The sequence below is a fragment of the Rhinatrema bivittatum genome, chromosome 1 (genome assembly GCF_901001135.1).
Source record: "Rhinatrema bivittatum chromosome 1, aRhiBiv1.1, whole genome shotgun sequence".
Lineage (NCBI taxonomy): Eukaryota > Metazoa > Chordata > Amphibia > Gymnophiona > Rhinatrematidae > Rhinatrema > Rhinatrema bivittatum.
In genome coordinates, this window is record NC_042615.1 from 677,214,338 (window position 1) to 677,232,692 (window position 18,355).

Genomic DNA, 18,355 nt, shown 5'->3' on the forward strand with positions numbered 1-18,355 from the left:
AACTCGACTTTGAGGAATTTGTGACTATAATCAGCGGCACTTCCATACTGCGTTCGCAAAATATAAGTGAAGGGGCTGTAATGTGAGCATATGAGTTGGGCTGATCGGTATCCTATTAGCCATGTACATTGACATGTAGAAATGTTTATGCTTTTTTAGTCTAATAAACCTGTATATATTTGTACATACTGCCTCCCACTAACAAATTCTTCCCCAGGTGGAGGCACCAGGCGCCAAGAATATGAGGACTGACAGAGTCTGCCTTAGGAGGGCTCCCACCAGGTCAGTCCCAGACCCAGGAACGCCCCTGCAAGGTAAGTGGTTAAGAGGGTCGTTGCAGGTAAAGTGGAAAAATGCTTTTGGGTGAGACTAGAGAGGTCTCAAGGCCTGTTGAGAAGGAATAGAGATGTCTGTTTGCAAGAGCCAGTCATTATCTGACTGTAGTTAAGAGACAAGCTACCACTGTTAAGGAAGCAAGTGATTTTTGGAACTGTTTATTCTTCTTTCCAGAAAAGAACCACTGGACTCATAACTTGAAATCCATTGTAGTACCATTAGATTCCAGTTGCAGATAGGTTTTGAATTATGTTTGGTTTAGAATTAATGTGATATTTAAGGAACATTTTTCTAAATTAAATATAACACACTTAAACAGTACAGTTGATACAATAAATTAGAAACATAACAGGTTACACTTGTTTCCTCTTTTCATTGCTGCCGTAGAGGATAGCCATAACTGAACACGACAAGACAACCATCCAACCCACTCACAATACAATAGCAATAATTCCTTGCAATCTCAGGTATCATCTCAGTTTACACTAGATCACAGAATTGAAACTGAGCTTCCAAATAGCATTTAGAAAGTGGTTTGGGGGTAATTCTTGCACTAACTTTTCTAACAATATCCAGGCCTACATCTGTGTATACCACAGGTGTCTTGGTGGGGGAATGTTACCAATCCAAAACTTTAAAATACATAATTTTGCTTGCAAAATCGCAATATAGGCAAATTTTGTTAATCTGCTTGGGTTAGACGATGCCAAGCTATTGAACCTAACAACAAAATCTCCCCTAACAAGGTAGTTTAACTGACGTCACATGCTCTATACAAGGACCACCTCTCAGAAATCAAATAATTTCATACATAATAGAATGTTATGAATCAATGTAGCCTTAACCATATTGTATTTAAGACATAAATCAGAGGCCATTAGACTCATTTTATGCAGTTGAATCCATTAAATTGAATCCATTAAATAGCATTTCCTGTAATCGGACATCTGTAGATAAAGCACGTAGACTGTTTAGGAAATTACCCATTTTCACAGTAGAAACCTCAGTACCCAGTTCAGTATTCCAATGTTGTATGAGTCTAGAGATAGTAGTATCAGTTTTCTCAAATCTATATAAATAAAAATGTTAAATAGTTTGTACGTCGTCGCTAATCTCGCCAACCGCTTAACTGAATGTGTTCAAATTTGCACACAACATTCACTTCCCATATGGGAAGGATCTTATACACTTAACATTACATATAGGTCACACCTGTGACAGGTAATACAAGTTTAAAAATTGCTTACACAAAACAGCGACATCTGGTGGCCTTCAGCGCAAGCGCAACCTCTTACACCTTTCACACACACTCCACACACCACCCCCACACAGGGCTATTGTCTTTCATTCACACTCCCCCATAACACACAGAAATCCACATTCATCACACCACACACCCCCACCCACACGCCTGCCAATGTCACTTACTTCACCCACCCTCCCAAAACACACCTAAACACGAATTCCTGGCTGCTACATTGGGAAGCCACGCATTTCACACACCCTCCGAATTTAAATTAAACTACCCTCTTCCACCCACCCACGCACTGCACTCCGATCACACACTACACCTCAAACAAGTCCGTGCTTCTCCGCCGGCACCACAGGAACAGTCCGGGACACATCGCATTCAGTAGGGCCGTCAGATGCCAGCAACAAAAATGGCGCCAGCGGACCTTGCCCTTACTATGCTATACGGAGACAACAATGACGTCGGTACACCATGTGACATAGTAAGGGCAAGAGCCCGTCGGCGCCATATCCTCAGCGGACATTTGCCCTTACTAGGTCAGGAATCCTGACGCACCACTTTCACCGGTGAAGTTTTGCGACATGGCAGCCGGCAGAACAAAGCCTAGCACACACCCTCGGCACCGGCTGGCAGTTTACACAGGTAGCCAGGGAGGAGCACAGTGGGGGACCGTTCTTATTTTCCGCCGCGTGTTTTTCACAAGGGGGGGGCCACACATTCTACACATCTCCCAAGAGGGGGGCTGTAGCGTGGGTTGCTCTATTTCGCCAGGTTGGGGGGGGGGGGGGTGGCCAGGAAGGTGTGCTTGCATTTTTAAACTATTCTTTCCTGGTGCTGTTCATTTGGGGTGAAAAAAAAAACCACACAAACTGTAACCTTTACTAATCGAGGATGAGTGACTGAGCTAAATGAGCAAGGGGAAGGGGCAGGGAGGGCAAAGATTCTGACTCAGCCACTGCAACGCGTGGCAGGGCTCCACTAGTAATTTATACAAATTTGAAATCATATTATGTTTATGGGTCACCACTTCAATTAAATATATTAGAGAATTAGAGTGAAATAGTAATGGAAAACACCATAATAATCCCATAATATAATGGTGGGTTTGTAGGTAGGCATAAGAAACAGCATAGGGAATTTTAGCATCTGTTGAACAGGAGCTTCAGTCAGTTAAGAAGAGGCTAAATCACCTTTAGAGAGTGCTACTATCTTTCGAGCCATAATGTTCAAATTTGCCAACAAAGCTAGTAAATTATTGGCTAGATTGGTTAAAAGTTCTCAATCTTAGTATCTTATTTCCCATATGATTACTTCTGAGGGGAGATGGTCTGAGATTCTGCACATATTTAAAAAGTTTTGTGGATGAATAAAGTAAGTTATTTACTGCATATAGTGTTGTTGGTGAATCTAGAGAAAGATTTTTTGAAAGGTTATCGTTGACTCAATTAACAGACTCTCAGATAGATAGACTGAATGAGCCTATTTCCTTTTTAAAACTAGACTTTGTTGTGAGGAACCTTAAACTGGGGAAAGCCCTGGGGCAAATGGAATTAAGTCTGAATTTTATAGCATGCTCTGTGGTGATTTACTTAATCCATTGCTGCAAAGATACAATTTGTTCTCTACAGTGTGGATCCTTCTTGCTTGGGGCTAATCAAGCCACAGTCATGGTGCTTCCTAAGAAAGGCAAAGATCTTTAAAAACCAGAGAGTTATAGGCCCATTTATCTTATAAATGTAGATCTTAACATTTTTGCATTAGTGTTGGTGCATAGACTGAGTATGATTGTCACGGACTTGGTTTTTAAGATCAGGTAGGGTTTGTTTATGGACGTTATGGTGTCACTAATGTTCGCAAATTAATCCATGCATTGTGGTACAAGAGCCTTCCACATAAACAGGGCCATTTTGTTAGCCTGGATGCAGAAAAGGCTTTTGATAAGGGGAGTATATGTTCTGGTTACTAGTGAGAGATGGTTTTGGTGAATCCTTTTTGTAGTGGTTGAAATTGTTGTATAATGACCCCCAGATGAGAGTGTTGATTAATAGTCATCTTTTAGATGACCTTTTCCTTTAAAGGTACAAGTGTGGTAAAGAGTGGTACAAGACAAGGCTGCCCATTACCTCCATGTCTATATGTACTTAAAATTGAAACCGTAACAATCAAATTGAGAAATCATCCCTTGATTAAAGGGTTTCAAATGGGTAATCTAAAGCAAAAGATATGTCCATTTGTGGACATCTTGTTATTTGTGTCCAATCCTTCCAATTCACTCAATGTGATTTTGTCTTTCATGATTTTGGTTCATTTGCCAGCATTAATTTCATTAAATTTGAAACATTGCTGCTGGATATAAGATTGAAAATGCAATGGCAGGGGGATTTTCCATTGTAGTGGTCCACTACTGATTTGATTTATTTAGAACTGAAGTTTTCGTCCAATGTTAATGACATTTATGATTTAAACATTTTACCGGTATTGGATATTTTCCAACAATTATGAATATGGACAGAGATACCACTTGCTTTTTTTGGTAGGTGCGCCCTTTATAAAATGGTTTTATTACCCAAACTTCTATCTAGCTCCAGATGCTTCTATGCTGGTTGCTGCGTAGAGGACATTAATAGATTAAAACCTATGGTAGCTGCTTTTTTGTGGAAAAATAAGGCCAATCGTATTAGTTAAAATAACTTAATGAATGATCGTGCCCTAGATGGTCTAAGTAGGTCAAACTTCAGATATTATAATGTGGCATGTCTGATGCAATTTGGCTGGGAATGAAGTACTGGCCATTATCAATTCTGTACCTCAGGCTTGGTGACTTCTGTATCATTTCCATATTCCCCTAGGGTTTATTATTTTCCCCTGACTCAAAAAAACCCTTAAAATTTGAGATCCTTCCTGTTGCTGGTTCCTGCAAAGAAGCATGGACATTTTTAAATATCTGGTGGGGATCCTCTTGGTAGGAATCTGGTGGGGATCCCATTGGTAGGAATCTAGAATTCCCCCTGGAACTTGGTAATTTTTGTATTTCTTATTTGGAGTACTTGGGGAATAAAGAATATTTCACATCTATTGTGTGGCAAGAGATTTAGTTTATTCTTTTGAGCAATTGCAGCAAGATTATCATATACATTGCCAGTATTTTTTAAAATATAGAGCTGTTGATTGAAGAATTTCTTCATATCTAATTTTATTTTTATGGGCAACATAGGAGATAATCTCTCCACTTAGAACAGTCTTCCCAGCAGCCCATAAAATATCAGGTGAAACATCTGAGGAGGAATTAACATCCAAATATTGTTGCCACTTATCTTTCAGAAAAATGCCAAATTCATTATTTGAAAATAAATAACTGGGAAAATGCCAATTAAATAATTTGGAAGCCCAATTTCCTAGCTGTAATACCTGGAAATAGGAGCAAGATCAGAGGTAGTCACTATCCCAATATCTGACTTTTGTACCCTAGAAAATAAGAAGGAACACATTAAGAAATAATACAAACATGAATATGAATTATGCAAAGAAGAATAAAATTAAAAATCTAATTCGCCAAGACACAAAGTCTTCCATATATTCAAAAGCTGCAATTCTTTCACTAAAAACGGTAATCCCATCCTCTTCTTAAAAATCTTGATGTTCTACTGGGTTTAGCATCAATCACTGATCAAGAACTAAATTAAAATTTCCACCCAAAATAATTGCATGATCTGGGAATTGGCTAACTAGAGTTATTAGCTGTGAAAAGAATGCATGGGAATATATATTTGGAATATAGACATTTCCTAAAAGACATTTCTTTTCATATATAGGGAACCACTAATAAATACAAACTGCCCTTGTGGATCAGTAATTGTTTTGTCAATGGCAAAAGGCAAGTTTTTATGTAATAAAATAAGAATACCTTGCTGTCTAGCAGAAAAAAATGAAAATATGCGTTGCACTACTCAATCATGTTTACATTTTATATGATCTTCTGCAGACAAATGTGTTTCTTGTAAAAAGACAATATGTGCTTTTTCTTCTTTACATCCAAATTTTGCACAGTAGGTATGACCCCCACCAGGAGAACAGAAACAGCAAGAGAAAGCAAGGAACCAATATACAGAAGACAAAGAAGAAGGTCAACACCAAGCAATTTGTAGCATTACAAAAATACCAAATAGTCCTATCATTCATACCCAGTTCACTCACATAGACACACAAGATTGACCAAACATAAAGAAACACTAGAAAATCATCTGCTCCAAGGGACCAAATCTTCAATCTTCACTCTTCTTCAGATGAAAATGCTCCCTACAGGGCTCAGGGAAGAAACTGTCAATAAACAAATAAAATACCCAAGATCTTCTAGTTTAATATAGTAATCTGTGAAAGAATAAACAGTAACAAGTGGAAAATAAAGAGCAAAAACCAAACATCTTGACTTCTCAACTCCAAAGCATACCAGAAGTCTTGCTATTTAAGGGTCTTGATGGCTTTCTTGGCTCCTGACCCACATTTGAAATATTGCAAAAAAATCAGCACTTTAGTATTCTTACATCAAATGTGTTGTGCACTGTTTGTTGGTTGCTCCTAGTGCTTCCAGAGGAAAAGAGTAAAAATTTGAAGGAATGCAAAATCCAAGTAAGACAGCTGCATATAAAGATAAACAGTTGTTATGTACATAGCTCTCCAGAAACAGAGGAACACTGCTGCATATAAATCCTGCAGTGCTGCTGGTGTTTGAGTTCATAGCATTCATTTGCATTGCATCGCAATGGTTCTCGCTCATCTAGATCAGTGTCTCTTGATTTCGGAAAAAAGGAGCTAGGACCTTTGCATTTATAGTGTCTGTCCATAGATTTTAAGTGGATTAGCATGTGGAGAGCATAAGCCAGCACCAACAGCAAAGCAAAAGACATGACTAGGCCCATCAGGATGGCGGGTGAAAAGTAGGCTGCGCAGTCTTTAGCATAAGAAAACTGTCCTCCTTCAACATGAAAGCCTTGGATCTATTAAGGAAAAATACACACATAAGTCACAGAAAAGCACTTTAATTGAATGAAATATCACATAGTAATATGTTTATTATATTACTCCAAAATGTGTTCATCTTGAGAGAATGAAGTAATCTTAGGGCCTCATTTGCCAGAGAGAGAGAGAGAGAGAGAGAGAGAGAGAGAGAGACTTGCTATAGTGCTTCCTCCCTAGACAGGTATTTGTATCCCTATGAGAGGCCCACCTAGTAACTCGAGGTGGGGATTAGGTATGAGTGTAGGGGGTTGGGGGCCACTTTCACATTCAACATGAGACGTACGAACAGAACAGTGGTTTCTTGTGAAGATTTGCTGGCCTTCGGCGTGAGGAAACTCACTCCAAGATGAGATTTGGGCAATGTTCTCTCCACCTAGCTTGATGGACACTCTACCTGGGCATTAGGAGCCGCGCTAACACTGCGGCTGTTTCACGGCACACGATAACTCCTCCCTACTTTACATTTACTCCGCCCCAACTCCGCCCCCTGAATACAAAATTAAAAATTTGCGGAATTATCACCCGCGGTAACTCCTTGGAAAATGACCCCCTTAGTGGCATGTATGTATATATAATCTGTTTCTATAAAGTAGCATAATTATATATCTAACCACCTTCTAGACAATGAAGACACAATTTTGCACCCCAAATGGCTGTTTCACTAACTGGAGCTATGTTTTGCCTGAAACATTAGCAGCAAGATGGTGTAACATTCCATGAGTGGATTCCAGAAAGCCACACAATGCCAACCTAACCTTTTTCAGTCAAATGGCATAAATGGTGTCCCAAACAGTTTTTGAAAAATGGAGCCGACGCTACCCTTATGTTCATTTTGAGGGTCATGGATAGGATTGAGGCCCAGAAAGGTCAGTGGATTAGGGAAGAGCTCATCAAAGGGTGAGTAGCCAGATAAGCATGGAGAATATTCAAAACTAACCATTTAGATGGATAACTTCTGAGTTATCCATTTAAATGGCATTGATATGGAACTCACTGGTATTCATATTCATCAGAAGCAAGCCTGTGGATTACAGTTAAACCTTGTTTTTTTACTGTTTCTAATTTTAACCTTTCAAATGTTACAATTTTAATAGATTTGTGCATTGCCCAGAGTCTTGGGAATGGAGGATGCCTGGATTTGCCAAAAGGCATACTAGGTCTGTGCTTAGCACAGCTAAACTCTGAGGACAGCAGACCAACTGAAGATTTTCTGCTGCCCTAGGGTTGCCAACTGGCTCCAGATTTTCAGGACAGATTGATCCAGTCCTGGTTTTATCCCATTGCATGTTGGGACTTATTCTGATTTACCTATTGCATTCCCTAAGTAAAGCAAGACTATAAGTGTCTGCATACAGGGGCGTTAAACCAGGACTGGTTCAATCTGTCCTGAAAATCTGGAGCCAGTTGGCAGTTGTGCTGACTATCATTCAGCAGAGAATAGCCTTCTGTTTCCTGCTCCAGCCCCTCCCCTCTCAGTACTGAAAATAGGAGTGGAGGGGTGAGGCTGGAAGGGAGAGTGTATAGAAACTGCTCCCCTCCCCTTCTGTTCAGTGAAGTGAACAGGAAGAGAGAAGTAAGGGCAGAACACAGAACAAGGAGTAAAGAAAAGCCACTCTGATCCCTAATCCAGCCCCTCTCCTCCTGTCATTCAGAGACATGAAGGGAGGAGGTGAGCTTGGGGCAGATAAAGCAAAAAAGGCTGTACCCTAGATCTTCTGCCCTGTTGTCCATTGGCCAGGAGGGAGAGAGGATGACAGTATCAACATTGCATAGGAGGTGGGAAAATCCTAAATCCATCATTGGAGCGGGGTGATTCATAAATGTGGTAAATAAATAAATAAATCCACTGTCCCATCAAAGGACCCCAGGCACAGAAGGGGGTATCCCCTTGCACTTCCCAGCTAAACTCTTTGTATGCTTCCTGTTGCTCTCAGAGGGACTGAGGGCACCTCATGTTGCTACTTATGTTCTTGGGTTAAGGGACTATGCATGTAGCACTGTAATTGGCTTCTGAAGGCCTGGGGGAAATTGTTTATGTTTATGCATGTATACTACTAGGCCCAGTTATTAGTGCTAATATAATACTCTTGAGAGTTCTAGTTAGCTCACTAATAATGTAAAGGTATACAAGGCCTTGGTATCAGTAGATTTAGAGGTTGTAGTCTATTGTCCTAGGGCAGAGTTTCAATGGAAACTGGTTTACTGTGCATCTATATTCATATAGTTAAACCTTTCTTTTACTGCAGCCCTTGTTCTTGAAATAACAAAAGCTGCAGTGAGTTTTTGAATCTTTCAGGGATGTGGTGAAGGGAGTGACAGTGATGGAAGTAATCACTCCTGCCCATGTTAGAATAAAGCCCTAGGTTAAAGTGCATAGGAACTGCACTTAACATAGCTGCAGTCTCTATTTACTTCCCCATCACCCCTCATTCTTCTGCTTGGCCCTCAACTGTAAACTGAGCATAAGTGGGAGGGTGAGGACCAAATCCCACTAGGGTTTGCAGGGTTAGGAAGGAAGAAGGGAGATGAGGCAGGATCTGAGGAAGAATGAAAAGCCATTGAGTGGCCCATAGCCATTTCAGTGATGTATACCCCTTTGAAGGATTTCCATCCACCCACCCCATCCTTCATGTATTTTTGGTTCAGGGTTCAGGCTATATCAGTGATAATCCAGTCTAGTAACCATCAGTTAGTCTAATCTGATATATCCTTCTTTTTTTTAGTTGTGATCTCCAATCCCCTCACTCCACAGGAGTTTGAGGAACTACTCCTTACCCTAACCGGAAATCTATGCCTTGGCTCAGATAGCCTGCCTAGCTGCAACAATTAATACAATATAATATAGCTTCCCCTTTTAGGAGATTGCATGATGTTGGGAGAGCATAGCATACAGTGCAGCAGTCCAGGCATGCCAATATAGGATTCTCTAGCTTGGAAGCCCAGCAGAATGATCATGAAATCTCTGATAGGATCAGCCTGGTATTGTAGCATAAAAGGCATGGTCATTTGACAGTTCTTGAATTCCATAGCTACTTGACTCAGTGTTATTTATTTGCAATAAATCTGCAACCTCATTTTTCCAGAAATGATGTGTGCTTATTAAGGAGGTGATGCAATAAAGTGTGCCCAGCCTACTGCACAGATTTACATGCAATTGGACGCAAGTTTTGGATGCATTATATTAGCATCCAATGCAATAAAGAGATTAGCGATCCATCACATACAAATTCCATGTAGATGAGGCTATTAGCTATTACCCCCAATGCAGGAAATCGCCGGGTGCCCAACGCACACTATTTAACACAGAATATTTAACTCCAGCCCCGGAGGTTGTGTAAAGTCAATCCACAAGTCAAGGGCTCATGAGAAATTTAAAAATACGGTCCTCTGTGGTTCCTCCTACTTAATATCATTGTAACACTTACATTTACTGCTCATGGTGTTGAAAAAATAAATGTATATTGGCTTGATTTAAAAAAAAAAAATGTCTTCTGGATGCACAATTTAGAAGCACATAGCAAAGGGTGCATAGTTATGGATGTCTTCAGCAACCTCAGCAAAATCGGCCAGAAGCAGAATAGAAACAGATGCTCGGATTGAGCACCCATTACAATTGTGGGCACCTGATGCATTTAAACATTAGGGAAGCACAATCCTCCCCTAGCGCATCCTTTTATTGTGCAGCTCCTCATTTAAATACTGCATCGGGGGATGTGGCTGTGTGCATGTTAGGAAAATGGGCGCTCATATTCAGCTCCCGTTTTCAACGTGCACCTTATTGAATCAGCCCCTAAGTTGGCAAATCTTTCAGGGAAGGGATGAGTGGTGGGACAGTAATGGGAGTATTAATGCCAGCCATGTTATTTTCTTCAGTTTTTACCTGGAAATCAATGAAAGTGATTTCCCAGAATCTGGCCATATCATTCTCGATGCTGGGCATGAGCAGTCTGTCATACTGCTGGAGACTGCTGACCCGCTGGCAGTGATACGAGTAGCCTGCTGGAGCAAATATTGTGCTGGCATTGAAAGTTGCTTGCATGGAATTGTTGTAAATGATCTGCACACACTGCAAGGTAAACCGGTTTTGAATGGACAGTTTGTAATTGCTGTTCGTCAAAATAAACCTGAAATTGAAAAAAAAAATGGCATTTAGTATTTTATCAAAAATTTTGTTAAGAGACTAACACACCAAAAGCAATTAATTCTGAATGTTTATCACCATCATATTGGGCATCGTTGTGTTCATAAGTACACATCATTTAATAGGCAACATACATTTTCAATTTTGCCACCAAATATAATCATCAGTCATATTTTTGTGTGATGATATGAAATTCCCAAATGTTTAAAAATCATTCAATTACTGATTCAACTCAACAAACTTATGTAGTGATATTTTTCGATATTTTCCCATTGTACATTGAAACAAATTCATGAAAATGATAATAGTAAAAGCCACTTAGCTTGTGAATGATGAATCTCAGATAAATATGATTCTTGATATCTTGAAATCCATAACCTTTAGCTCAGGAATAAAACTGTTTTGGTCACAGTTCTAGATGTAATGTGTCGCCTGACACGGTCCGTGTTTCAGAACGAATTTCTTCCTGACGGGGCATTGATATTATCAGAGTCTTCACTACTGCGAGCGTTTTCTGAAATATATTGTATGTTAGATAAAAGCAGAACAAAGAAAAGTCACAGGTGAAAATCACAAATTAATGTTAAGAATAGCCTGGATTAAATAATAAAATAAAAGAACAGCTCAGCACAACTCAGCACAAGTAAAAGAAGGCATTTTTGTTAATATGAGCAAGTAATCTTGAGCAAGAAACTGAAACAGTTGGTGTACAAAATTTGCCCACGTCCCAAGGCCTAACTATTGAACAGAGGAGAAGGGAGTGTAACAGATAATGCACCTGGCAAGTCTTAGCTTTAGCCACAGTTTTGTTATGAACGCACTGCCCGCGGGTCTCCCCGCAAACAGGCTCCGCTTACTCACCCCATGCTGCCTTTTCTTCGCGGCGCGATGCCGCTGATGTTGACCACCCCCCCACCCCCCGCGTGGCAGGAGCCAAGGACTTTCCTTCCTCATGCGGCCCGGAGGCCGCCTGTGCTTCTCCTCTTCACCGCGGCCGGAGCCACGGACTTTCCAGCCTTCTTTGCGGCCTGGGACCACCCCTGATGCTGACGCCATCTTTGCGGCGCTAGGCCGCAAGCCCCGGGATCCTCCTGGCGGCTGGAGCCACCCTTGGGGCTTCCTGTGGTGACAGGAGCCGCCGCTGATGTCAGGGCCTGGGTTTAGGCCCAGCCCTGCCTCTTCCCACGTCGACGTCAGTGCAGGCCACTGTCCGCGGTCCTGCACAGCTTCCTGCTTGCTTCCCTTAGGCGCCGGCGCGTGCCTTTCTGCAAGATTTAAAGGGCCAGGCACAGGAAGTGTGCTGGCCCCACCTTTGATGGGACTTCCTGCTTCAGCCCTATAAAGGGCTGCTTCGTCAGTCTGTTTTTTGCCTTGCATCGTGGTGACTTCCCTCTGGAGGCTCCTGCCTGCCAGAGCCTTGTAAGGTCTTCTGTCTTCGTGGAGCTCCTTGTCTCGTCTCGTCTGCCTTTTACCACGTCGTCATGTCTTGGTGTTCTGCCTGAGGTCCTGGTTCATGTTGTGATGTCTCGCTATGTTCCTCCACGTCCTGATGTGTGTTCCTGCGTCTCGTCTTCTACGCTCTTGAGCCTTCTGGTCCTGTGGGCCGGACTCCCTCGGATGACGTCTTTCCCGGGTTGGAGTGGCCTGCAGGTGGACTGGTGTCCTGCGCTCTCGAGCCGTCATGTCCTGGATCTTTCCTGCACTGTCCCGTTCTCCTCGTGGTCCATGACCAGCCTGCAAGGGCTGTGTAGGGTGCGCAGTGGGACAGGATGGTCCGCGACTCAGTCCCGCGGGTGGCCTGAGTAGGGCGCCCTGAGAGACTGTGCCAATGTCCATGTCTTGTGTTTTGCCTATTTGGATATCAAGTTCTTTGTCATGGACGCCGTTGCATCAACCCTCTGTCTTTGTCCAAGGATGCCGTTGCATCAACCCAGTGTCTTCGTCTAGATGCCGTCGCATCAATCATTGTCATGTCTTCGTGTCAAGGCCGTCTGCCCTCAACCTCAGGCCAGGACTGCTGCTGCATGCTGTTCGCAGCAGGTCCGAAAGGGCTCGGAATGGTCGGAGGACCATTCAACTTCCAACATCCTCAGATGTTGGAATTGAGAGCTTGCCGGCCTGGCAGAGGGTAAGACCGTCAGCCATGCGGAGCCACCGTCAACCCTCGGCTTGGCCCTGAAGGTATGGGTCCGGGCTGAGGCCCATGGGCACACTAAAACCACCCTTCACGTAACAAGTTTTAGAAAGTTTCAGTAACTTTCCATTCCAAATAAGGAACAGTTCCGAAAAAGAAAAAAAAAGTAAAACGTTCCCAGTGTTACATGTATATAACAAAGCAATGTAACATATAGAAACTGAGTAGACTTTGAAGCACGTCACTGTTAGACTGTTTCATCTGTTCCGAAGAAACTGTCTATTCTTTCTTGCATTCTTATCTGACTCTTATTTTCCTACTTTTCTTAATAAAGATTGTTGCTTTGAAATATAAGGCTGAGATATTTCTTTCGTAACCAGCTATATAACCCGAGAGGTATGGTCCTCGGCAATGTAAACACAGGAGATAAGATCCCCGGATGAACGTATACCTGGGAGATAAGGACCCCAGTTGAACATTCTTGGTGACCTCTTGATGTGATTGATCACATGATAACACTGCTGATGAGATTGATGTAAGCAAACAAATTGAAGAAATTGCACTCGCCATCGCTCAAAAAATGTGCGAGCAGACACCCTGTCACGGTCCACCGAGGTTGAAGAGACCCCTGAGACGCCCCAGTACATTTTAGATCCCAGGAAGGTATGTCTCACTGCCACCTCCGAGTCTTCCGAAGAAAAGACCCAACAGGAATTGCATTCATGGATTGCAGCAGGAGCTAGTATACACACTTTAGAAGAACATGATGGAGTATTTTATGTACATCCTTCAGGAAAGTTGTGTCTCCCTGCCCTAGGCCTTAGAAAGCTACTGCCTTATTTCCATCTTCCTGCTCACGTACCTGCCACAGTTAGCCAGTCATCTTCATGAGCTTTGGTGGATCCCAGGACTTACTCAAATGTGTCATGATCATAGTTCCTATTGTGAGATATGCCAAACTGCTATTTTCAGATCTGTACGGGACGCCCCATGCCATGGAAATCCCTAATTGAGATGGTACAGTTGGACGACTTCCCCATATACTGAGCCAGTCTTTACAAATAATTTCTTGATCTCTTTCAGATAAAGACCCCGAGAAGGGCCCTCCTGAACTTCCTATTGCCACTGGAGACTTGGTCTATTGACAGCACTTCACTCACAAGACTTGGAAAAATCTAGTATACCTGGGACCCTACAAAGTTGTTGCTGCCACTCCTACCACTGTTCGTCTAGAAGGAGAAACTGTTTGGACACACATAAAGGACATTAGACATTAGTCGAAAGACATAATGCTACTCTTGCTACCAGTTGTATGTATTTTTATGTGCATGTGCCCCCTGACAATTGAGCTTCCCATTGGACGAGCTCCCTTCCAAGGACAGACTAACCTATGGGTTTGAGATATCCATGAATTAGTTAAGACTCTACCTTCCCACATTACAAATTGTATTATTTGTACTCATCATCCCAAGGCCGTTGTCCATATCCCTGCCATCACCTTACCAGTTCAATTATGCCACATATTAGATCCTAGCACAGGAAATCTGGGTTCGATGCTCCCCGATGATGTCACTAGCCTGCGGTATATAAGGCAGGGCTCTTTCCCTTAATCCCTGCCTTGCCAATCGGGTCCTTCCCCACCAAGGACGTGTGTTTCATTACTACCAGTTCAAGGCTCACCGGGACCTACTCCGGTCAATTGCATCCTCCCGTTCCATCCGGTGTCCACTTCGCGGTGTCCAGGGCCCAGGGCAGGCGAGCCCTCATTCGGGTCGACACCGTGAGTGTTTCTAGTTTGCCTCTGTTCCAGTCTCGTTCCAGCTTTTGTTCCAGTCTCATTCCAGTCCTGTTCCAGCATCCTTCTGTTCCAGCGTCCCTTGTCTCCTCATCTCCCCAGGTAGTACCTTCGGACTGTCTTCTCGGTACTGACCTCGGCTTTCCTTGACCACATTGATTGCTGCCTGCCTCTGACCTGCTTGTTTCCACGACCACGTCTGACCACTGCCTGCCTCTGACATTCTGCCTGTCTCCATGACCACGTCTGCACACTGCCTGGAACTGACCTCTGCCTGAACTCGACCACGTCTGACTGCCTCCTGGAACTTGACCCCTGCTTTGGCTGACCACCCACGGACTGACTACTGGTAACTGACCTCTGCTTTGCCTGACTATCCATGGACTGATTATTGGCACTGACCTTGCATTGGCTGACCACGCTTCCTTGAACCTGGCATTGATCTTAGCTATCCATTCAGAGACACTCTTCTGGCCTTCTCAGTCACCAAGGACTTCTGGCTTAAGGGTCGACCGCGCACCCTTGCTTGTGGTGTGCACACCTCTGAACTTCCTGTCAAGGAGATCCTGCGGGGCCCACCTAAGACCAGGTGGCCCGGGTACTCAAGGGCTCAACCCGTGGGTACCTAGGGTTGCCAGTGGCGAAGCTCCAGCTAGCCTCTGTCTCCTCTTGTGCTCCGCCTCCTGGTAGCAAGCGCTCTCTGCGTCTGACCAGGGAGCCTACCAATCCTGCATTAGGCCAAGGGTCCACCTCCTGGCGCAACAGTAACCACTGGTGTTCAGCATTACTGGCCCGTTTATGTGCTTGCTTTATAACCTTCAATGGGTACTCATGATATAGTAATCTTCTAGACAATATGCCAGCTTGTAATTCGAACTCTTGTTTTGTAGAACATAGACGTCATAGCCACAAAAATGGACCCACGGGTAAATTCTTTTTAAGAGGTAGTGGTGAAAGCTGGAAAAATGTAATAGTGTATTCTTATCAATAGACTTTCTAAAAATAGTGGTAATGAGAGAATCATCTTATTTTATGATAAGAATATCCAAAAAATTAATTCATCATTGATGATACTGCATAGAAAAAGGTAAATTGACATCCAAAGTGTTCAGCCAAATCAAAATATCATTCAAAGCTGCTTCATCTCCATTTCAAAGAAAAAAGATGTCGTCGATGTAGCTGGATCAATGTGATATTTGACTAAACACGGGTGCTGCATATAGCTTCTGTTCCTCAAAGTTGGCCATATATAGATTCGCCAAAGTAGGCGCCATGGTGGCACCCTTGGTGGTGTCATGGACTTGTTTATAAAAGAATGGTTGAAGATGAAATAATTATGACACAATGCTAATGTAGCCAGAGTAACAAGGAAAGAAGTGGGCACTCGCTCTAGAATCTAAAAGGAGCTCTAATACTCTAAGGGCTTGATCCTGTGGGATACTGGAATAGAGCACCCTGATGTCAAGTGTTACAAGCAATACATGATTTACATTGGAAATATAAGCATGTTTCATCAGCATGTGTTTAGTATTTTTGACATAGGATTGGATCAAAGGAATTAATGGTTGTAAAAATTTAACTACAAATATAGATAATGATTCTTACAAAGAACCTATGGTGGTAACAATGGGTTGACTGGGAGGATGTAGGAGATCCTTGTGTATTTTTGGAACCATATATATGGTGGGAATATGATAAGACTTATTATATTTTTCCAGCTTTCACCCCTTCCACCTTAAAAAGAATTTACCCATGGGTCCATTTTTGCAGCTACGCCATCTATGTTCTACAAAACAGGAATTTGAATTACAAGCTGACATATTGTCTAGATTACTACATCATGAGTACCCATTGAAGGTTATTAAGCAAGCACATAAACGGGCCAGCAATGCTGAACGCCAATGATTACTCCCACACTCCCACAATGGTTGTTTCCACAATCCAGTGGGAGCACTGAGAGGAGAGGATCACCTAGATGATGGCTGAAAGGAATCAGTAAGTTTTTCCTTGGGACATTTTCTTTTTTAAAAGTATTGGGGTGAAGCTAACTATTTGGGAATTTTATTTAGTGTGTTTGTGCTTTTAATAGTAAGGCAGCGAATAAACAGAAGTTAGACTGTTTGATTTTTAAATAGCCAGTCAGTAAGGCAGCTAGTAAGCAGTAGTTAGTGTGTTTATTTTTAATAGTCTGTAAGGCAGCTAGTAAGCAGAAGTTAGAGTGTTTGTATATTAAAAACAAAAAAACAAAAAAAAGTAGCCAGAAGCTAGAAATAAGCTAGGAGCAGTGTATACCTATGTAAAAAGGTTGAAAAGTTCAGTTCAGTTACTCACCTTGGAAAGATGTTGAGGTAATGTGATTTGGTTTGATTAGGTACCAACATTTGTTAATCAAGAGAGCAGTGAGTCACTCTGGCTGACTAACTGAAGTTAGACTGTTTGTTTGAGGATCTCAAGGGGAGGGTTATTGACCATATTTCTACTAATGAGAGGGGGGGGGAGATCCTCAATTCTTATTAAATCTTAAAGAACAACAATGGATTTTCAAATTAAATAGTGTTCATCCACACGGCTTAAATTTGGCCATAGAATGGTATTCCATCTTGTAAGCTTTTCAAATATCAGTTGATTGACAAGTGGGAGAACCTATGGGGAATCCTTTTACATTCAGTGTCACTTCCAGTATAAGTCATTACTTACATTGAATTTCACGTGTGCTGCCTCTATAAGAAGCCTTTTTGAGCCTATGGGCCTTTGTTAGACATAATTGAGGAAACGCTGCAGATGCAGACATGCTCTAACAAGGTACAGGATAAATATCTTCTGTTACAATGAATATACTTGTTCTAAATACTTTTTGGACATTAATTTGTAATTTACACCTGTGACTTTTATTTGTTCTGCTTTTATCGAACATACAATATATTGCAGAAAATGCTCACAGTACTGAAGACGCTGATAATATCAATGCCCCATGAGGAAAGAATTTGTTCCGAAATACGGACCGTGTCGAGTGACACATTACATCTAGGACTGTGACCAAAACAGTTTCTTCCTGGGCTAAAGGTTATGGATTTCAAGATATCAAGAATCATATTTATCTGAGATTCATCATATCCAAGCTAAGTGGCTTTTCACTATTAATATTTTCACGGATTTGTTTCAATGCACAATGGGAAAACATAGACAGATATTACTACATAAGTTTGTTGAGTTGAATCAGTAGTTGAATGATTTTTAAACATATGGGAATTTCATATCATCACACAAAAATATGACAGATGATTATATTTGGTGGCAAAATTGAAAATGTGGTTTGCACATTAAATGATGAGTAGCTATTTTTCTACTTTTATCTATTTGACAGCTGAAGAAGGGGTCTCTAAAGTCTTGAAAGCTTGTGTTCGCTATCTTTTTTTTTTGTGCTCCTTTTTAAAAGGTATCACAACCTACATAGATTCCAATCTTTTTTTTTTCAAAGGATAAACCTTGTGGTTTACAAGAACTTGGGCCACAAAGGGGGGCAGGAGCTTCTCTCTTTATTCTGGATACAAAACCACTTTAGGCTGTATTTAGATAAACAATGGTAAGCATCGATTGTTGAAAAAATGGGGATTCAAGCTGTTAGATGTCATTTGCTTGAACTATCTCCCATTTCACCCCTTTGGAAGTACATCTTTTCAT

General features: G+C 41.9%; 1 protein-coding gene across 1 annotated transcript in view; it reads right to left on the minus strand.

Annotated features, from left to right (window-relative positions):
* Positions 1-4,832: 4,832 nt before the first annotated feature.
* The window catches only part of ATP6AP1L (ATPase H+ transporting accessory protein 1 like), a 36,721-nt gene continuing 23,198 nt past the window's right edge, over positions 4,833-18,355 (minus strand). Inside the window, exons 4-5 of the mRNA XM_029586184.1 lie at positions 10,485-10,728; positions 4,833-6,582 (exon numbers count right to left, since the gene is read on the minus strand). Coding sequence (XP_029442044.1) covers positions 6,247-6,582; positions 10,485-10,728 — 580 coding nt within the window. The 3' untranslated portion in view covers positions 4,833-6,246. The remainder of the gene's footprint in view (positions 6,583-10,484; positions 10,729-18,355) is intronic.